General features: G+C 20.1%; 1 protein-coding gene across 1 annotated transcript; it reads left to right on the forward strand.

The window, feature by feature from the left end:
• Positions 1-368: 368 nt before the first annotated feature.
• On the forward strand, positions 369-20,695 carry LOC134830651 (carbohydrate sulfotransferase 11). Its single transcript, XM_063844200.1, has 5 exons — positions 369-1,005; positions 7,870-7,938; positions 18,143-18,430; positions 18,808-19,065; positions 19,898-20,695. The coding sequence occupies exons 3-5, from the start codon at positions 18,143-18,145 to the stop codon at positions 20,339-20,341; spliced, it is 990 nt and encodes a 329-aa protein (XP_063700270.1). The 5' UTR covers positions 369-1,005; positions 7,870-7,938; the 3' UTR covers positions 20,342-20,695.
• Positions 20,696-24,847: the final 4,152 nt, after the last annotated feature.

Consider the following 24,847-nt stretch of genomic DNA (forward strand, 5'->3'; position numbering starts at 1 on the left):
AGTAAATACACATTATATATGTATACATTATGCATGTTACGGGCGTATGTGTTGGCGGTTTGTGTAGTAGTTGTGTGTGTGTAGCAAGTCAACTTGTCGAGTTGTTTGTTAGAGAGTTGAATACAAATTTCTGAGCCATTCTGGTCGCATTCGTTTGCCAGCATTCTTACAGTTTAGCAGTTTCTTTTGCACACTGCATACTTATTTTTACACAACATTTTTTTTAAATATATATTAAATACTTAAATATTTTTTTTATAGAAAAAAAATAATTTTTTAAGAAAAAATTTTAACTTACAACTTTTAAAAAGTTAAACATTGCTGGCAATTACGAAAAAAAAATTTTTTATAAAAAAAAAATAAAAATAATAAAAAGTTATAAAAAAAATATTATAAAATAATATTTAAAAAAAAAGTGAAAAAAAAATAAAACATTCCAAAAAAAACTAATAAAAAAAAATTTGTGCGAAAAAAAAATAATTAAAAAAAAAATAAAATTTTGCCACGTGAACATTTTCGAGCAAAAGAAAAAAAAATTATCATCATCATCATCGTCGTAGTCGTCGTCATTATAAAACGCGGTACGTTCCTTCATATGCTGCAATATTATTGGCATCAGCTCATATACAGACACAGCAAAGAGATAGATGATACATCATGTGCATTTTATTATTATTATAAAATAAATAAAATAGCAAGGTGGCCTTTTTATTTTTGCAAAGGAACACAGAAAAATATTTTAAATTAAAAATTGGATAAAATAGTGTGTTAAAAATAATATTTTATACATGTTATAATAGAAAACACGACTAAAAAATTGTATTTTAAATATTATAATATTTGTGAAGTATATTTTTTAAATCACTATTTTATTAAATATTTTATTTTAAAGAAACTAAAAAAAAATTGTGAAAAACGAAAAAAAATGAAAATGAGCTTGACTTATAAAAAATAAAATTAATATTAAAAAATCGTGAAACTACAAAAAAAAATATATAACATAAGGTAAGTTTTTTATTTTTTTTTTTTAATATTAAATGAAAAATAATAAAAATTAAAATTACGTCGAATAAAAAAAAATTGATGAAAAAATTGGTAAAAAAAAAATATTTTTTTTTATTAAACATCTATTAAAGTTACATTAAAACACGATAACTTAACCAAATATCATGATAAAAAAATTATTTTTTAAACATATATAAAAAAAAATTACGTTCAAAAATAAAGAAAAAAAAATAAAACGAATACAATATAAAATAATTGATCAATTTTTGGTTATCATATTGCGGTTTTACACATCATATCATCGTATGATGCACCTAACATGATAAATGTTATACAAAAAAAAAATATGATAAATGAGTGCTAAATGTGAAAATTAAATGCATTTTTGCCGTCGGTTGGTTAGTTTTTTTTTTATTTTGGTTACGTTCATAGGCAGTCATGCATGATGATTGTAGAGGTTTTTTTTGTACATTTATCAAAAATATATTTTATTTTATTTTTTGGTTAATATTAAAATATATATAATATTAATAATGATAATAAAAAATATTGCGATGTGGGTTTATCGAACAAAAAAAAATTATATATATTAAAATTTATAATTTATTGCATCACTTTTGGAGTGGTTAAGCAACTTGCTCAATAATAATGTGGTTTTCAATAATAATATTTTTTCTTCGCCAATAAATTTTGCTGCAATTATTGTACTTTTACTTTATTGGAATCGCCCATACAAAATATATATTATTTAAATAATAATAAAAAATGCGTGCGTAGCATGGCAGCTTAATTTTTTCTTATTTTTTTGAACTTAAAAAAAATACTACACATCTCCGCATGATGATGATGATGAAAAATCACACACGAAGCATAATTTTAAATAATAATAATAAAAAAATGAGTAAAACATGAACGACCACATGTTTCGTCTTTCTAACAATAATAATAAAAATAATGACGATGATTATGTTGGTGATGTTTCAGTTTACTCACTTGTACAAAATTTTGTTCAAGTACAAAAAAAAAATAAAAATTATAAAAAAAAATCAAAGCGTTGGTCTCTGAAGCTAAAAAAAATAACTTTATAAAAAAATATATATATTAAAAAAATGTATAATATTAATAATATTATTTTCTTAATTTTTTAAAAAATATTTTAAACCAAAAAAAAAAAAATAATTTTTTACTCCAGCAGAATTCTCTGTCAGACGTAACACGTGTCTTGTTTTATTTATTACTTTTTGTACAAATTTCTTCTGTTTGTATCAGTCTTTTTACTCGGCACTCAGTTTAAATTCATTATCAGTTTATTTTATTTTATTTTTTATAAAAAAAGTAATAATAATAATAATAAGTAATAACAATAATAAAAATATAATAATATACAGAAAAAATATTTTTTTTTTATTTTTCGTTATCTTATCGTTAAGACGCTTTTTGTATTTGTATTAAATACATGATAAGAAAATTCAGTGAGTTTTGCACTTTCAAGACATTTTTTTTATATGTATATGCTTAAAAATAAATGTTTTAAAATAATATTATTATTATTTTTTTTTATTATTATATAACATTAATATTTAATTGATTTTAATATTTTAAATAAAATAAAAATATTTTTAAATATTAAAAATTTTTTAATAAAAAATATTATTTTTTTTAAATATAATAAAATTTTTTTTTAATATTTAAAATTTTTAAAAAAAAAAAAATTATAAAATAAATTTTATTTAAAAAAAATGTTAAAAAAAAATTAAATATTTAAAATTTTTGATTAAAAAAATAAATATTAAAGCAAAATAAATTTAAATATATTTAAAAAATATAATTAAAAGTAAAATTAACAAAAAAAATCGCTGCAAGCAAGTTTTAATACATTTTAAATTAAAAATGAGCGAAATTTAATACAATTTTCTATTTTTATTAAAATACAGCAAAAATTATAATTTTGAATTAAAATAATTTTTTTCACTTGACTGTACAAAAAATTCCTTCGCAGTGATTCATCGTGTAAAATGTATATAAATTAACATTTATATATTAATAAACAGACTTTCCCACAAAATGTTACAAAAGGTTAACTTTTGAGCCAACAACAGAAGTCACCAAGTCTAATTCAATAAAAAAAAATTTTTTTTTTGTTCTTCGGTTTTTTTTTCATGTTAGTCGAACGTTAATATAGAGGGACCATTAAGCAATGTAGGGGAGGGAATTAACTTTGGATTTTATTATAAAACACACGCGAGCGGTCCTTATGTTCTTAATCCTTGTGATGTGTTCCAAAAGGTCACTTTGTATGTGGCATTCCCGCTTAAAATTTAAAAAAAATATATAATAAAAAAAAAATTTTAAAAGAGGATTCATTAACATCCATGTCGTTATAATTATCACTGTCTGCATTTTCTTCACATATTTATTATTATTATAAAATTACACACACAATTTTATAATAATAATAAACTATATATATATACAACATACATGTTAATGTATATATATAATAAAATACTTAGAATAGAATTCTAAAAAATAAATTTTTCGTACACCTGCAGAGTTAGTTGTCGTTCTTCTTCATCATTTATTATTATATTATACATCATATATAACATACAACATATATGTTTATAAAATATATATATAAATATAATTTTTTAGAAGAAGACGCGAAGAAGAGATGTGACATGACATTTTTATTACTTTACGTTTTTTCTTGACTTTCTCGCAAGTACTTACTTAGCAACTTTTTTTCTATGGAAAAAAATAAAGTATAAAAAATAATGTTTACAATTACAAGTAACATACTTGACTCAACATATAACATGAAATTTATGTACTTTTAACGGATAAAGATAAGCCAAACATTTTTATTTACCGTCAAAAGACATTAACCAGTCAACTTAAGCAGGCAGGCAGGCAAGAGCAACTTATGCAGAGAGCCACATAAATTGTTAGAATAAATATTTATTTTATTATTATAACAGAATTTTTTTCTTTATTATTTATTGTTGGTTCTTTCTTTTTTTTATCTATTTTTTAGAATTTGTAGTCTCGTGTCTCTTGATGTTTACTTAAGTTTACTGTTACTTTTTGATATTAAATAATAAAAAAAAAAATTAAAATTTTAAAATAAATAAATTTTCAATAAAAAAATAAATTCTTAATATATAAAATTAAAAAAAAAATAATTATTTAAATTTTTATAAATTTAAATAATATTTTAAATAAAAACAAAATAAAATAAAAAATAATTTTTAATATTTAAAATTTTTAAATAAAAAATGAATATTTAATTTTTTTATTTAAAAATTTCAAATAGGTAAAATTAAAAAAATATATTTTTTTTATTATTTAATATTATTATTTATTATTATTTAATTTACTTTTAAAATTTGAAAATATATTTATTTATTTTTTTTTATAATTTTTATTATTTTAAACATTTTTTTATATTTAATTTTAATTTTTAAATATTTTAATATTTATTTTTTTTTTATTTCATTAAAAAATTAATTTTAAAAAATATTTTTAATAAGAAATAAAATAAATAAAAAATTAAAAAAAATATTAAAAATTTATTTAAATAAAATATTTAACAAAAAAAAAATCGCCTCAAGCAAATTTTATGACATTTCAATAAAAGTAACTACAAAAAAAAAAATAAAAAAAAATTACTGATCTGATAATTTTTCAACACCTTTTCAAACGTTTTTTTTTCTTTTTAGCGCGCTTTCTATGTCGAGACAAACTCTTTAAGTATTTTTTATCTGATTCTTGTTCGAACAAGTTTTCGTGAGTCTCGAAAAAAAATATTTTTTTTGTAGTAATAATAATCATATACATTCAAAAGCAGTAATTTTGATTAGTTTAGCATTTCCTGCGCGAGTGGATTTTTTTTCAATAATTTTTTTTATTGAAGACTAGCATAAAATATATGAAAAAATCGCTTCAGGCAATATTGCTTGCTTGCACCTTTTTATTGTTTTTTTTTTGCTCTTTGGCTACTTTAATTTTTTTTTTGTAAGGAAATAAAAGAAAAAATACTATGAATAATCAATTGATCATTAAAAATTTAACGGAGTTTTCTCGAGTTATCAAGATTCGATTTTTTCATCTGAGCGATTTTTTCAGAGGTTTTAGAAAAAAAAAATTAAAACGAACTTTCCCATCAAGTAACCCTTTTTTTATTTAAATGAACGTTTTTGCATACAGTTTGCACCTTTTTAAACAAAATCCATTTAATCGATTATCACAAAATAAAAATGAACAATTTGAATAACAAAAGGATATCAAAATGCAAAACAAACATTAACCGAGAGAACAAGAGTTCCAGTCATCCGTTGCAGTAATGTAATCTCAGCAGCTCGGTTTTTTTTTATAAATTTATAATAAATCAAATATTTCTTATACGTTCAGTGTGGAAGAATTCCATCAGTTAATAAATACAATAAAAAAGGGTGCGCTCGATCAACAGTCGAGAGTCGAGACAAACGTCAGATCAGGTAGAATAATCGGTGTGTCTAATGCGTTTCCTTAGGTTTTTTATGTTAATTTTGTACATTTCTATGGGAAAGTAAGAGTTCTCTCGATTAAAATATATATGTTACGTTAATATATTGAAAAAATATTTAAATTATATTTTTTTTATCTTTAGAATTTCTCATGGTATATAAAATTTTTTACGATATAAAAATTATTTTATTTTTTAAATTTAAATTTTTATTATAAAAATATATTAAAAAATTTAAAAAAAATATAATAAAAAATTTAATTTTTTTCAATATAACTTTAAATTAATATAATTTTAAAAATAATTTAACTTTATTTAATAAAAATTAATAATTATTTTTTTAGTATTATAAAAATAATAAAAAAATACGAAAATGTAAAAAATAAAAAAAAAACATTTAATTTAATTAAAAAATATTTTTATATAATTATTTAATTGAAAATTAAATTAAATTAATAATTAATATTGATTAAATTAAAATTTTTAATTTTTAAATTAAAATTTTTTCTAATTTTTATTAAAATTATTATTTAAAATATTTTTTTACATTTTTTTTTCAGTATAATAAAAATATATTTTAAGTAATTTTTATTTTATTTTTATTTAAATAATTATTTTAAAAATATTAAAATTTTTTTTATTTATTAATTTTAATTTTTTAAAAAATTTTAATTTAAAATTAAAAAAAATATTTAAAAAATTAATAATATTTAATTATTTTAATTAATTTAATTTATTAATAATTTTTTTAAATAATTAATAAAAAATAATTTTAATAAAATTAAATGTTTTTTTTACATTTTTGTATTTTATTATTATTTTTATAATACTAAAAAAATAATTTTTAATTTTTATTGAATAAGTTAAATTATTTTTATAATTATATTAATTTAAAATTATATTTAAAAAAATTAAAAAGTATTTTTATTTAATTTTTTTAATTATTTTAAAAAATAAAAAAAAATTATTATTAATTTTAAATAATATTATCAAAAAAATAACTATCAAAATATTTATGATGATCTAATACAAAATATTATTCCATATGAGTAAACAAACATTATTATTATCTAAACAACTATTTTAATAATAAATAAAATATTTTTTTTTCTTCAATATAACTACATACTTAGCGATTACCAGACAGTTTGTCTAATAATATAATCAAAAAAAAAATGATAATACATTCATAAGTTGTATAAAATAACTGCAAAATCATCATTATTTTTATTCTTACACAAACACACGACAAAAACCGTAGATAATACAAAACCAATCTCATTCTCTCTCTCTTGAATCATTTTATTTTATAACGTACACAATTATTATTGTGAAATTCATACAAAAAAAAACTCACACATGTGTGCGTAAATAACGTAAATTCACGTAAAGTCTGAAAAGAAAAAAAAATCACAAAAAGAAAGACGAAGAGGGCACACCTTTTCTCGTGAATAACGTGCGATGTGTGGCGATGTCGACGTGGCATGTCATGACAATATAATAAAAAAAAATACAAAAAATCGAAAAAAAGGCGAGAATATTAAAATTCAATCATTATATAGATTTTTTATTATTTATTTATGATTTTTACAAATAAATAATATTTTTATTTTTTAGAGATAAGGTTTTCAGTAGTTTTGTTATTATTATTAAATAAATAGTTACAATCGATCACCATTTATAGCAAAAAAAAAATTTTTTTTTTTTGTAAATCATGATGATTATCAATAATATATAAAAAAATATATGTTTAATAATTTTAAACTTTTTATAATAAACGAAGATCAAAATAAAATCACGTTATTTGTCTTTCCATTTTACACCTTAATTGACCATATGGTTACAAGTAAATATTAAAAAAAAATATATTTTTGTTGCTCGCGCTTTTATTATATATATAAACATATATGTTATACATAACGAACAAAAACACGTGTATTTCGAGAAAACAAGAAGAAGACGAAGAAGAAACGTTGTTGTTTATTTTTTGTGTGTTATTAAATAAATATACATAATATTTTTTTATTTTGTATTTTTACGCACAGAACCAACTCAAAGAAAGCAGAAAGGTCAACAACTTTTGCACCGATTTTTTTTTAAATATTATTTAAACAACTTATCATATATTATATATGTTATGTATGTATAACATATATATTTCGATTAAAATCATTAATTTATGAGTTTTATCGAAACAACTAGTTTTTTTTTCGAATACAAACAAAATTTAGACATCAGAATTGAATATTGACCAATCATGACATCAGCGATTTTTTTGATGTAATAATTAATAAACGTTACTATTATTAAATATATATATTAATCTTATCGTATTTTAATTTTTTTTTTCATTACAGTTAATACATTCGATACTTATTTGGAAGAAGAAGAAGTTGAAAAAAGTAACGGGAACTGACATTTTAATTGTAAGTATTAATTTTTAATGTGTCCGTTAAAATTTTTATTAATTTACATCAATCTTCGGTACTATTATTAATAATAAAATAATAAAAAATAATTTTTTAGATTTTTTTTTAAAGTCATAACAATTAAAAATGAAAATAAATATTTTACACACATAATTCAATTGATACATACATGTTGAATTTTATTGCTTATGCCACTTCAGTTACACATATTCCTTTATTTATTGCCATTCTCTCTTTTATTTTAACGTACATGTAGAAAAAACAGACGTTTTTATAATATTTGTAATAATAATAATAATACAAAAAAGTCATTAAATTGAGTCATAAATCACAAAAATAGCTTTTTAAACAAGACATCAATATCGGGAAAAAACTGTTGATATATTGATGGCGGTGCTAAAATATAATATTAACTATACAACACAGTAGTTGCATTTATTAGCGCTATTTATTTTTTTGAAATGTTTAAATAATATTTTTTCACATGTGAACAGCGATGCGATAATAAAAGACTTTTGTTTTAAAAATTGTGCATGTTGATGAACAAAGACAACCATTGAATATATATTTTTAATATTTTTTTATTAATTGAAGTTTATTCTGAGTAAGATGTTAAAAATATTTTTTTGAATTGAATTAATCGAGAAAATAATTTAACATTAAATTTTTATTAATATTAATAAAAATAAAAAAATTAATAAATAAAATTAAATTAAAAAAAATAAATTAAAAATAAAAATTAAAAAAAAATTAATTAAAAAAATAAAATAATTTTTTTTTTATATTTTTAATATAATTAAATAAATTATTAATTATTTTTTAAATAATTTTTAATAATATTTTTTTAATATAAAAAGATTTTTAAACAGTTTTATTTAAAAAAAAGACGACAAAAAAATAACAAATTTTGAATAATTTTTTAAAAAAAAAAAATTAAAAATAATTTTAAAAATTGAGCATTTAAGAAAGATACATAAAAAATTTTTCTATAATAAAAAATTTTACAAAATAATTATATAATTTAAAATAAAATTGAAAATTTTTAATTAAAATATTAAATAATTTTTTTTTTCTTCAAAATTAAAAAAATTTTTTTTTTTAATTAAATTTGTTATTATTATTTTAAAAAATTATTTTCTTGAATTATTAATAACTCTTTTATTTTTTTTTAAAAAATAATTTTATTTAATTAAAAATTAAATAAATTTTTTAAAAAAAATTTTTTTTAAATAAATTAAATAATTAAAAAATAATTAAATGAAAAATAAAAAATAATTAATTTTTTTTTATTAAAATAATAATAATATATTTTATTGCTTTTTTTAAATAAATTATAATTATTTATTTTTAAAAAAATATATAATTTTTTAGATAATTATTTTAATTTTTTTTATAATGATACAAAGTTAAAAATATAACATTTGATACAAAACTAATAAAAGGGTTAAAAAAAATTATTTTCAACGGTCTTTCTTCCCTTCTTGATCGCGTCTTTCGTGTGAAACGTTATAATCATCATCATCATTTCCATCGTTAAAACTTGTTAGTTAAAAAAATAGTTTAAAAGAAAACTAGAAAAAATATTTATTTAGAAATTTTTTTTGTTGTAAATAAACTTTACTCGATGATCGTCGTAGAACTAAATAAAAAAGAAAGAATGAAAAAAAAAACTACAATTCTTATGCTAATGCCTAATGGTTGGTATAGAAGTTATAGAAGAACATGTTCTTTGAATATTAATATTGTATTATAAATATAAAAGGTGTAGAAGAATATTTATGTAAATTAGTTGAGAAAGAATAAAATAGTCAAAAATAGCAGTAACAGCATCTACTTATGCATATAAATTATGTCTACAAAATGTGATTAGAATTTTTTCTCATACTCTTCTATATTATTATATATATCATATATGTTGCTTAAAAATTAACTTTATTATTTATTGTTATTAGTTTTTTTCATTAAACTTAAGATATATGTTGGAAAAAATTATTTTAAGGAGATAATGTTTGCTGATAATTTTATAAAATATTTTTTTTTGTGTTTGAGAACTAACCACAAAAATAATCACCATAAATATATATAATCTGTTATATTTATTAACTAACATATGGTCTCTCAAAATTTGACCCCCTTAGACAAACTCACGCTTTTAATGTTAAAAACGCATCTTTTTTTGTTTACTTTGTACAAAAATAGATAATGACACACTTTAGTCCTTTATTTTTGAAAATTTGTTTGTGGGTTACCAAATTTAACTAAAATTTAAAAAAAAATATAATTCAATAATAATAAGTTACTTAATTTAATATGTATGTTATAGTAATTACGAATAGAAATGTAAAATTTTAAACAAGACTTGAAAAATTTTAATGATATACTTTACTTTTTTTGTTAAAAATTATTAAATACACGTAGACAGACACGTTAAACATATGCCTCCTTTGTTCCTTTTTTTATTCATGAAAATATACTTTTTACGTTTTTTTGATGAATTGAGTGAATAAATATAATACAATGCAATCACACATAATCAACCGTCGAGCGTCGTGATGTGATCAATAAGTAAGTTTTTTTTTCATGATATGTCCGCATGCTATATAGCAGACCTTTTTATTATAATAATGTATAATAATAATAATAATGATTGTGTGTTAGTTAGAAAAATATAATGTTAGACCATGCCATGCGAAAGAACATTAACACGAAGGTTTTATAGGACGAAAAAGGTGTTCAAATTTGACCACATAATTTATTCATCATGTTATATGTTTTACTTTTAAAAATATATTTATATATATATTTTTTTTAAAAATATTTTTTTAATAAAATTTTTAAATAATTTTAATTAAAAATATTTTTTAATAATAAAATTAAAATAATGAATTTAATTTTAATAAAAAAATATATAAAAAAAAATATTAAATTTAAAAAAATTAAAAAATAAAAAAATTAAAAAAAATTTTTAAAAAAATTATTTAACAATAATAATATTTTTTTTAAATATATTATTTTATATTTAAAAATTTTTATTATTTTTTTAAAATATATTATTATTATAATTTAAAATTTTATTTATTAATATTAATTTATTTGAATATTTAATTATTTATTATTATTTTTTAGATAAATATTTAAAAAAAATTATAATGATTTTATAACATACGATTTTTAAGAAGATAAATCATTATTTTTTAAAATATATATATAAAAAAATATAAATTTAGTTAATTTATGCATCAAAATTACAAAAAAAAGAATTATATCCATAAATGGATGGAACATTAGTATGATACATAAATTTTTTTTTGTCTTCATGTCTTTTCCTACTATTTTATCATATATGTTATATGTATAATATTCATAAAATACTGAAAAAATTCGTGTGTAGGATGGAATGGATAAAAAAATACAGAAAAATGTATATTTGAAAATTATGATAACTAACTAATGTTAAGTCCACATAATGTTATGTTATATTTTTTTTTGTAGTCCAAGTTTAGTTAAACAAGCGATTCAACACTAACTTGTATTTTATATACTTTTCCTGTCGTAAATTTATTTTTTTTATTTATAAATATTTTTTCACTGAAAAAAATAAAAATAAATAAAAAAATATTATTATCTATATAACATATACATTTAGTATACATTTATACTATAACAAACAAGAATACGCCATTATAGTTTTTTTTGCACCAGTAAATTAGTCCGTAATGCATTTATCATTATATCATTAAGAACACACGTAAGCCTTAAGGTATAGCAGAGGAATTTCACACTAATGACACAAAATGAATTCTCCATTTATGATTATTCTTATTATTATCATTATTATATTTTTGTGTAAATGAAATAAATAATTTTTTTTTCTTCGTAATTTTTTTTTACCCAGAAAAAATAAAAAAAAGAAATAAAAAGTAATGGACTTGAAAAATTAAAGATACACCTGTAAATATATAATTATGATATGATTAAAATATGTTTATAATTACTCTTTTAACGAAGGGTTACTGACATTTTTAATGATAAAATTTAAAAATATCTTTATCTTTATTTTTTTTATTATTACTTTTGTAATTTATTCATTAAAAAAATCTTTATCAGGATTTTTTTTAAATTTTTTTTTTAATATTAAACATCTCTCCCACTGCGTTATATCTGTTCTGTAAATGCAAAGTAATAAAATTAATTATAATTTCTGTTTATTATTAATATATCAATTAAGTGTACTTTCTCCGGATAGTATAACTTTTAACATTAATAGTAATGGCAATAAATTAACTTTTAAAAACAGAAATTGGTCGTCTAAGTATTAACAAAACACTTTAAATTATCTTTTTGTAGCACTTAATGTCAAACATTCGTCCCAATAATGCGTTGTTTAATGTCGTTCGCGTGAAATTTATTAGTTTTGTGTCTTCTTAAGTTAATACCAAGTTGTTGTTAAAAATGTCAAACATTGCCCCCTACAAGAAAATTTCACTCACAAGAAATAAAGATTTATAAAGAGTGATGCGTTTCTTTTTTTCGGGTAATTTGATACACTTCTGGATGTGTTGTTTGAAATGTATCTCGAGATATGAAAAAAAATGATCGCAGACATAATATATATCAACAACACACCCATATTGAAATATAACATAATAATACCTACAGACAAAAAATAAATAAATATAAATAATCAAAAATTGATTTTTTAATGCATTTTGGAAGAAATAAATGCGTTTTTACGGTTTAAAGTGTCTCAAAATATTTTTTTAAAAAAATTAATGTGAATTTTGAGACTTTAATAAGAAGAAAAATGACATTTTCATAATGAGGAGTATGAAATTGTGAAGTGAGGAGTACAAAATTGTGAAAAATTTGTATTTTAGCAAGAAAATTTGTTAGTTTTGCTTCAAAATATTAAAATTTCACAATTTTGTACTCCTCAAATCACAATTTTATATTCCTCATTATACAAAAGTCTCTTTTTTATTCATTTCTCTTACCAAAAAAATTTTTCTAAATCTTGAGGAGTACAAAAACGTGAATTTTTTTTATTTTAACAAAACAATTAAAAATTGTCATTTTTTTTAAATTTAAAATTTTTTTATATTAATTTAAAATCTTAAATTTTTACATTTTTGTACTCCTCAAGATTTAGAAATATTTTACATTTTTAAATTTTTCACACACAGAGAAAAATCTTTTAAATTTTTTGGTATGAGAAATGAATTAAAAAGAGTCTTTTGTATAATGAGGAGTAAGAAATTGTGAACAGAGGAGTACAATATCGTGAAAATCTTGAAATTTAGCAATTCACAATTTAATACTCCTCATTATACAAAAGACTTACTTTTTCATACAAAAAAAATTGATAAGAAAATCTTTCTGAATATGAAAGTTTTTTAAATTTTGAGGAGTACGAAAATGTGAAATTTGAAAAAAATGCGCTTAAGTTAAAAGTTCAAACACTTTTAAATTTCGTTTTTTTTTTTGTATATGATGCGATATGATGCATTATAGGGGACTTTCACCTATTTTATCGTAAATATAAATAAAAAATATGTTTAGAGACACCCCCACGCACACAACAAGAACACAAGATTAGATGTTCAAGTGGCCCCGTAAAAGTAATAAAATACCCCCTCATCTATTTTTTACGAGTTTCGAGTACTCTTCGCGCGTCTCTTGCATCGTGTGTGGTACGAATCTCACCCACGCGTATTTTAAATGCAATTTTTCGAGCTAATTCAACCTTTTTATATCAATTTTATCCCTCATTATAATAATTTTTTTTTCGTAGAGTGAGGAACGATGATGAAGGGGTGGATGTCTGCACTCCTATTTTATCCGCATGGCATAACAGCCGCCATATTTCTTCATAATATACATAATCCTAATCTAATTTTGTATTATGCATTGTCTGCATAATTTATATTGATTGGACTTTTTTGTGTATTATTAATAAATATTTTGTATAAAAATATCATTTATGCATCATTATGTCAAAAAACATGAGTTTAATGACACTTAAAATTTCTTCTGTTTTTTATCAATTTTTTTTTAAATAAGTCATAAAATGTCACCAGATATTTTTATAAAAAATTGGAGCGCGCCAATATTATAATTATTATGAGCTAAATCAACCGAAACCGAGCCATTAATTATATTTATACAAAAATCAATTATAAATTTAGCTTCTGTTCCGCGTATATAACTTGTATTATCATAATAATATAATTTATAAAATCCAATCCGATTCATGAATATTGAATAATAATAAATAAATATATATAAAAAAAATAATATAATTTGTACATGATCATAATTGATGAGTATCATTTCTCATGTTTGGCATGAAAAAAATAATAATAAATAATATACAAAAAGCAGCCAAAGGCAGCAACAAGTTTAATATAATAACATTATACTCTATTAATTAACATTCAGTTCAGTGAAGTTTGTCCGTTAGAGTAGCGCGATATCCATATCAGAAAGTTTCGTGATATTGATGATGATGATAATAATATTATTTTTTATATATGTATAAATGTTAATGCCTCAAGCGCATAATATGCATATTAATTGATTATATTTGTCACTATCAGTTTGTTATTAATTTCCTCCCATTTTGAGTTGGAAATTTTTTTCTGCATAATTTTTTTAACGTGATTTTTATTATAATAAATTATTTTATTTTTAGATTTAAATGATAAAAAAATATATTTTTCATAATATTATTTTATTTAATATAATATTGAATAATTTTATTAAATAATATTAATAAATAAATAATATAAAAAATATAATTAAAATAATTTTAAATAAATTTTTATGAAAAAATACAAATTTTATATTTTTTTTAAACATTAATTATAACATATTTATTTTTTTATATATAACATAAAATAATATTTTAAAAAAATATTTTTTATCATTAAAATTTAAAAATATAATAAAATAAAAAAAAAATATTAAAAATAAATAAATATATATTAAAAATTTCGTTGAATAAAAATTAATAAAAAAAGATTAAATAAAATTAATAAAAAAAATATATTAATAAAATTGAAAAAAAAAAAATAAATAAATGAAGGAATTAAAATTAAAAAAGTTTTAAAAAATTTTTGTAAAACAATACACAATTTTATATATTTAAAAAAATGAAATAAAATTTTAAAATAATTTTTTTAAATATACAATTTTATATATTTTTGTTAATTTTAATTTTTATTGCTTAATATTATTTTAAAATATTTATATTAATATTAATTTAAATAAAAAAAATATTCAATTTTATATTTTTAATATTAAAATTTAATTAATTATAATAATTAAAAAATAAATAATATTAAAAAATAATTATACTTAAAAAATTATAAATATATAAAAAATAAAAATGTTTAATTTAATTTTTTTTTTATATTTCACAATTTATTTTAAAATTTTATGAATTTAATAAAAAATTTTTTGAATAAAAATTTATAAATAAAATAATAAATAAAATTAATAAAAAATAAATAAAAAATATAATAAAATATAAGAAAATTCAATAATAATTGACAAAAAATAACTTTAACAAAAAAATTTTAAGCACACACAAATTCCAATAGGTTATTAACCTTAAAACAAAATAATTTTGTACAAAATATTAAAATACAAAAATAAAACGAAACAAACAATAAAACAATAGATACTGACCATTCATAGAGTATTATTATTATTGATTGTTCCTTTTCTATGTTAATGTTATTATTATTGATTGTAGTAATAATAATCCATAAACATAACAATCGAAATCTGTATGTGACTTGAAAACTAATAATAATACTTACAAAAATTGAGTTGTTGTCAATTCATTTTTTTAATCTACTTAAAAACAAAAAAATACAAAATAAGATACTTCTTAAAACTTAACTTTATAACATTATTATTATAATATAATTATTATTAAAATTTATACAAACATCATATCATATATAAAAATATATGAAATATGGGTGTGTCATTGTTTTTTTTTCACAACAACGTTAATCATGATGTGCGTGTCAGCAGTGACAATTTTTTTACTACTTATCTCTCTATATCATGCTTTTGGAACATATATGACATTAATGCATCATATATACCAACACTTTGAAAAAAATAATAGGCAGTTATCATGAAACATAATTGACGTCGATACGTAAGAAAAATGGATTAATTTGTTACTAAAAATGACAGAAAAAATGTAATTTTTTGAATGACAACAAAAATACTTTCTTCAACATCAATCATATATATTTTTATTATTTATTTATAAAAATACAAAAAATGCAGGTAACATACTCGCAGGTCACCTTTCACGAAAAAAAAAACGTTTTAAAAAATATTAATAATATATATGATAATTTTAATTAGTTGTTAACCTTGACATGTCGATAACTGCCTACACTTTTATTTCACATCTTGTTACTTGGCGCAGTTGCGAACGTGTATTGGTTGCACTTCTAACGTTTATAGCAACAAAACAACAAAACAGATAATAATACTCGCGTTATAATAAATAAAATATAAATTGACTTTAATTAATATTATATATTATTTATACATATATGTTGCCAGTTGATGTAATGGCAATTAACCAGTTAGCGCGTTTTTAAATGTTTCACACAAAATTCGTAATTAATAATGTATCATTTGTAAAGGAGTGAACGCTCTTATTATTAAACATATATGATATAAGATATATAATATATAGAAAATGTGTTTTAAACAAGTTTCAGTATTGATTTATAAATTTATTATTATTATCATTTGTCTTGTTATTGGACACAAAGAACATGACAGAAACGTATCAAATATTAATCATGTAATGACAATCGTTCTTTCATTATATATTTTGTGGTAATATTAAATAATATATATTTTTGTCCTTTTTTTATACAAGTTATATATGTTATACAATAAAAACCACAAGATATTCTTTTACAAACAACAGATTTAATAAATAAATAAAAATTCTTAACAAGATGATAAAAAATATCCATTTTGTAAAAAAAAATATTTTATACAAATATTAGGGTTCTCATCATATATAACATGTACTTGTTACTTTTTTGCCACAATTTTGGTAAAAATGAGGGAAACGTCCCCTTACCGAACATGACACATGAAAATAAAAAATAAGGGTGTTACTTTGATTTTTCGTCAATATATATATAAAATATTGGGAAAAAACTATTAAAAAGTAATCTATTATTAATTTTGTACAAATATTGTATGTATAATAAGTAAAAGTTCGATTTTATTGGATAAATGGTCAGACAGAAAATGGAAGAGGGGGACAATATTATATTGTTAATACAACCAATTTTGTGTCATTATTGTCATTAATAATAATACACATGTTATATACTATATACTTATATAATAATAATATATAATATATGATGTTTTATAAAAAGGACATGTATTATATATGTTGTACTTTATTATATATTTTTTTAAAAATAAATAATATTTAATAACAATGGTGACTTTTTTCGTCGTAAATTTAATTTTTTATTAAAATAATTAAAATATTATTTATTAAAATAATAAATAAAATAAATTAAATATAAAAAAATACAAATAAAAAATTAACTTTTTATTAATTTATTTATTTTTTTTTATTTAAAAAATTAATAAAAAAAATTTAAAAAAAAAATGTTAAAAGTTATCATCGTAAATATTATTATTTTATTAAAAAAAATTAATTATAAAAAAAATCAAAACTAAAAAAAAAAAATATATTATTATTATGTATAAATTAGTAATAAAATATATTATTGATTTTCGTGTGTAAAATGCAAAATTTATGTTTAAAATAAAATAATAAAATTTTATAATAAATTTTTTTATGGTTAACACGTGTCTTGTGTCGGTTAAAAAAAAACTACAAATAATAATAAAAAATTTTTTTTTTTTGGAGAAATTTGAATATTCAGTGCTAATTTTATTTTACCTCACCTTTCAAATTTTCATCATATATGTTAAAAATATAAACGTATATGATGATGATGACATTTGACTGATTAGTAACACGCGCGATTTTTTTTCGCCGATCCCTTATATAATTTATTCAAAACATATACATTTATAAATAAATACATTAACATAAAGACTAAGCGCGCATCGATTAAGAGATTTATTTTTTTTACTAATTTTTTTCGTTTTTTTTCTATCTTTTCAGATGATGACGACGAGTTTCACGATAAAAAACTGCAATCTAATCATTCGGCGGAACTTTTTATCAGTATTATTACTAATAATTATAAAAACATGTGTTTCGACGGAAATTTTTTCGTATGATCATAAAATAGAGTTGACTCAAAGTGTGAATCTGGAAAGGCAGGAATTGCTGCAAAAGGTCTGTGATCGCGATGGAGCGAAAAATAAGTTGACAGACTTGAGTGAGGAGCAGTTGGATCACTTGTTGGTCGATAAGGAACATAAATTGTTGTATTGTTACGTGCCGAAGGTGAGTATTTTCTCGGAACATTTAACGTTTTGTCGTCAGGGATGGATTTGAAATTTTTTTGAAGCCCTAAAAAAAATTTTTTGCTTGGTTTGGAAAAATTCATTTTATCTTTTTTGGGCCTTTTTTGAAGAATTTCGTTCTCCAATCCGCCAGGCAGTCGATCGTAACGCTTATCGCGGCACGGCAATCTTTCTGTATGCAGAGCGCGTCGCGTCTCTCAATAAAAAATAATGACAACGTCAAAAGTAACAAAGGAACAGAACACAAAAAAAAAAATAATATATATAATTAAATGTCTGGTTCTGGTATTTGATTTTTGTACTCGCGTTGACATTTTCTGTTTTCGTTCTCTCTTTCTCTCCTCGTGTACTGTTCAGGTTGCCTGCACAAATTGGAAACGTGTCATGATGATTATGACAGGTAAATGGAATGGAACTGATCCATTACAAGTGCCCGCTAGTTTGGCACATTCGTACGGCATGTTTGATAAATTCTCGGCACTCAACGCCAGCGACAGAGACGAGGTTTTGACAAATTACACGCGATTTATTGTCGTCCGGCATCCATTTGAGCGTCTTTTGTCGGCGTATCGCAACAAATTGGAGGGAGATTTGCCCAGTGCGCAGTACTTTCAGGTTTTTATTTTACTTTGGTTTTGATTTTTACCGCATTTCGAGGAAAAAATATGGTAATGTGCTGAAATTGACTAAATTTGTAAGGAAAAAGAATCAGAAATTCAGAAATTTAGATCATTTGAACATTAAACTTTTGATTAAAATACTTGAATTAGCTAAATTCATCCTTTAGAATTTTTAAAATGTGCACTGGGTTTAAAATTTTAAATGTACATTGGGTTAAATTTGAAATTTGCATTGGGAAAATTTTTGGCCCAATGAATATTTTTAAACATTTTATATAATTTTTTAAGTTTTTAATCAAAAATTTGCATTGGAGAAATTTTAAAATGTAAACTGGGTCAAAATTTTTATCTTAATTCATTTTTCTTTAAAATTTTGTAATTTTTTTATTTTAAAATCCAAAATTTGCATTGGGGTAATTTTAAAATGCTTTGGGGAAATTTTTAAGATGAACACTGGGTGAAAATTTCATCTCAATTCAATTTTCTTTAAAATTTTGTATTTTTTTTTAAATTTTTTAACCAAGAATTTGCATTGGGGAAATTTTAAAATGTAAACTGGGTCAAAATTTTTAATCTTAATTCAATTTTCTTTAAAATTTTGTAATTTTTTTTTATTTTTTAATCAAAAATTCGCATTGGGGAAATTTTAAAATGTAAACTGGGTCAAAAAAATTTTATCCCAATGCACATTTTGAATTAAAAAATTTGTTTAAAAAAATAAGCAAAATTAAAAAGTCTCGAAATGCGGTTCTTACCTTCGTTCCTCGTACTTTTGATGACAACTTTAATTTTTTTTTTTATTTTTTTGATTTTAAATTAAATTTCAGTCACGTATCGGTCGTTTGATAGTGAAAAATTTCCGCCCGCATGCCACGAACGAATCTCTTATCCGGGGTAACGACGTGACATTTAACGAATTTGTCCAGTATCTCCTCACGCCCGAGCTGAGTCGCAGTTATCTCGCCAACTCATCGGCAAACGAACATTGGGAAAGCATCTCCCAGCTTTGTTTCCCCTGCATTTTTCGCTATAACGTCATTAGCAAATACGAGACGATTGTCGATGATGCAGCTTTGCTCCTTGAAAAAATTCACGTAACGAACGTAACTTTCCCAATTGGACAAAAAACCTCCGGAACGAGTGAAAAATTGATCAAATATTATTCCGCATTGCCTCTTCACATGTTAAGCAAACTTAAAAATTTGTACGAAACTGATTTCAAGCTCTTTGGATACGGGCTGGAAGACATCTTAGGCATCGAATTAGGATAAAAATTATTTCTTGAAGTTCCTAAAAAAAAATCTGTGATCAAAATTTAAAAAAAAAGTGTACATTAAAAAAAAATTCTGAGCAGCTAAAAGTTGCGATGATGAACAAAAAATAAAAAGTACACAAAAGTGCAAATTTGCACATTTTTTGGCTAAAAAATGATAGTTTCGCTCCTCCTACAAAATGTATCAATTTCACATGTCGATATCATGCCAATCGCACCCCATGCAGGAAAAATAACGCACATGTGCGGCGGCGGTTCATGTGTGTCTTTTTTACTTTATCTAATGATCGGTGAGGATATGTGAATTGTTGTGTGTGCCAAAATTACGCAAAAGGCGTTTCAAAATGGCAAAAAAAAATTATATGCACCCTCTTGAATTTTTCGTTTATTGTGTTGAAAGGTTTTTTTATTGTGTTTGACGGATCTTCAGTTTTAAGAAATTTTACAAATTTCATTTGAAGTTAACCAAAAAATTAAATTATTTTTAAAATTCATTTAAAAAATTTAAAATTATTGAATAAAAAAAATTAATTTAAAAAAATTCATTTAAAAATTCAAAATTCATTAAAAAAAATGATTTAAGATTTTTTCTTTAACTTTTTAATTAATTATATTTATTTTTAATAAATTTTTATTTTTTTTTTTAATTATTTTGATTGATTTTTATTTTTGGAATTTTATAATAAAAAAAATAAAAATAATAATTTCAAATTACAAAATTTAAAATGTATAAAAATATATTAAAAATCATAACAAAAAAATTAAAACTTATTTTTTAAAATAAGAAAAATTTTTAGTTTAATTTATTATTATTTTTTTTTTTTTTTTTTTGAAAAATCAAATTCAACGAAAATTTTTGAAAAATTTAAATTGTGAAATTTTAAAAAAATAAAAAAAAAATTTTTCAAAAAAATAAATTAAAAAATTTTTTAAAATTATAAAATTTAAAATTTAAAAATAAAATAATAAATTTAAAATAATAAATAATTAAATTAAAAAAAAATTAAATTTAAAAAAATTAAAAATTTTTAAAATTTAAAAAAATAAAAAATTTAAAAAAATAAAAAAATTTTTAAAAAAATTAAATTTTTTAAAAAATTTATTTTTAAAAATATAAAAAATAAATTTAAATAAAATAAATTTAAAAATAAATTAAATTATTTAAAAATTTATTTTCTCAAATTTTTCAATATTAAAAAACTAAAATAAAAATTTAAATTAAAAAAAAAAATTAAAAATTTAATTTTAAAAAAAAAATTTAAATTAAATTTATTTTAAGTCTTTTTTTTTAAATTTTATTGATCTCCTTTATTTTTGTTCGTACAATTCCGTGCCTTCCATGTCATGAGGTGCCTTTGTTAACCCATTAAACACAAAAAAAAATTAAAGAAAGAAAAAACGTTCTTCTAAACAATTCTAATTGTCTTTTCGTGTCCATATATCAAAAGATATGTGACATACACGCATACAAATAACATCAAAATATGTTGACAATTAACGATTTCATGTTCTTAGCGACTTGAGCAAAAGGCATTTGTTTCCTTTTTTATTTTATTTTTTTCAGAAAAAAATTTCTGAATTTCTTGTGTGTTATTTGAGCGGAACACGCACCTGTCACAACAACTTCTTGTCGAGTTTGGAGTGTGGAGAAATTCTTGTCTACTTGAGGAATTTCGAGGCAAAAAGGGTAAAGGCCTTTTTTCACGTTTTTATCATAAAAAAAAATTATTTTTTTTTTAATTTAAAATAAATAAAAGTTTTTTTTATTGCCTTGTTGGACCACAATCGACATAAAATCGTCTCGTATTTTTTTTCGCGTATACACGTACAGTACAGAGGTACGTGTGTATGAGAAAAAAAAATAAAAAAACGGCATAGCAATAAAAAAAATCGCAAAACCATACAAGTATCAAATTAGTACGAAATTTATTTTCTTTGCTCGTTAGATCTGTATCAAGTTCAAGGTCAAACACCAAAAATTCGTGTACGGAACAAAAAATTTCGTGTAATAGTATTTTGTTTTAATTTTTTTCTTCGTTCGCCTTGCATGGAAGTGAATCAGACAGCAACATGACTTGCATGTCGTTTCTCAAGCTAATTCCGAGAATTCAATTGAATCAAAAAAAAAAAACTTGTAAAGCTTCTCCATGCCGAGAGTCGGTGTCGCGTTAATTCATCATCATTTATCATAATATTTGTACATTTTTTTTTTAATTGTTCATCAAATTGATTGTCATTCGCTGTGCTTCATTATAAATGCACGATCGCAGTTTCGGTCTGTTAGAATTTTATTGCCATTGTCTGAAAATACAAAAAAAAAAACGAAAAAATGCAGATTTTAGTATCAATAAAGCTGAAAATGGTGTGAATTCGTCACATTTATGATACAAAAAAAAATCACCTGATTTTAAAAAAAAAAAATTTTTTTCAAACATTTTTTTTTTTTCAGAGATACGTGCGAGAGAGACAAGAACCATAAAACGCAGTCTAGACAAACTTTTTTCGTCGATTCTTGTTTATTTAATTTCATTATTCGACTTTTTCTTTTCGTGTCCGGCTTTGTTCGCAATTATTTCGTGCGTTGAGTCATCTCTGTTCGAAAAAATTGCGAACAAAACTTTTTTTTCCTTTCGCAGGTGAAGTGAAGAGTTATTAAAATTGCATTAAAATTCTCATCTTCATCATCATCATCAAGTCTTCAGCTGTGGAATAAAAAAAAATGAAAGGCATGATCATGATTAATGACTTATTTAATGTGATGATGACCTCAGTTAGTTGGCGATGCGATGAACAGAGACGAGGCAGTCGTCAAGAAATGCAAGCAGTTGTTATGTCACTCATATGCCATCCATTGAATGGTGTCTGCCATTAGCGAGGTATAGAGTTCCTACGTTTTATATGAAATTTGTAGGAACTTCATACCGTGCTCTTGGAGCACCTTAATTCATCAGTTGAGGAGTTTTCTTGTTTTTATAAAAAATTAAAATAAATAAATAAATAAAAAATTAATTAAAAAAAATTAAATAAAAAAATTTAAAAAATTAAAGAAAAATTGAAAAATTAAAGTTAATTAGAAAATTATAAAAAAAAATTTTTATTATTTTTTTTTTTTAAATAAGTGAATAAATATTAAAAGGTAAGATATAGATTTTGATTTAAAAAAAATTATTGATATTTAAATATGGGAAAAATTTACTTCAAAATTAATTTCATACATTAAAGATTTTTTTGAAATAAAAAATTAAAAATATAAGTTTTAAAATTTAAAAATTATTTTTCTTTACATAATTATTACAAGTTAAATAATTTTTATTTAAAAATTATTAAATATTTAAATATTTAAAATTTTTTGAAAAAAAATTTTAAAACGAAAAATTATCTTTGAGTAAAAATTTAAATAAATTAAATTTTTTTTTTTTTTTTTGAATTATCATTTTAAATAAATTTAAATGTTATTTCCTATATTTTATTACAAATAAATAAAATATTTCGAAAAATATTTAATTCTTTTTATTCCTAATTTTACTTTTATAATGAAATTAAATTAGAAATTATAAAAAATTTACTTTTATTTATTTTACTAAAATTATTAATTTTAAATAATTTATATTTTTACCCAATTTTTACACAAAAAATAATTTTTCAACTTAAAAGTTTTTATTTAGAAATGGTATATATTTACTTACTTTATATATTTAATTTTTAATTAATTAAAATAAATATTAAAATTTTTTAAAATAAATAATTCATAATTTTATAATAAATAATTAAATATGAAAAACAAAAATTTAAATTTTTTAAATCTTTTCCATAAATCCATAAATTTGTATTTTGTACAAAAATTATCAAAATTAAATTTTTCATTCAAATTCAAATTTATTTTTTTTTGTATTTTTTTATTAATTAAATTAAATAAAATATTTTTTTTAAATTCTTTTTAAATCTAACTTTTGTGCAAAAATTATCAATTTTTTTTTTATTAAAAATTAACTCAAATTATATATTTTTGTATTAATTAAATTTATTATTATTAATTTTTTAAATATTAATTAAATAAATTGTTAAATAAAAATAAAATAAAAATTAATTAATTAAAATATTGAAAAATAAATATTAATTTTTTTTTAAATTTATTCAAATTATAATTTTTTGAATTTTTAATTAATTTATTAAAATATTAATTGATTAATTTAAAAATAATAAAAATTAAATAATTAAAATTAATTTCAAAAAATAATTATTAAAAATATTTAAAAATTTATCTTTAATATTTATTTAATATTTTAAAATATTTTGCTTGTCAAAAAAATTCACAAACTGTCTCAAACCATTCACCGAAATCATGTCGAAAAGTCACTCTTTTTTTTTGTTCTCATTCAAGGTCTACTACTAAAATGATTTTTTGTTTACATTAAGCAGCAGTGCTTCATTAAAGGAATGCACTTGACTAGCACATGCTAATACTCAAATAACAAGAATGTTTGTTTTTATAATTTTTACGTTG

This window comes from Culicoides brevitarsis, chromosome 2 (genome assembly GCF_036172545.1).
Source record: "Culicoides brevitarsis isolate CSIRO-B50_1 chromosome 2, AGI_CSIRO_Cbre_v1, whole genome shotgun sequence".
Taxonomy (NCBI): Eukaryota; Metazoa; Arthropoda; class Insecta; order Diptera; family Ceratopogonidae; genus Culicoides; species Culicoides brevitarsis.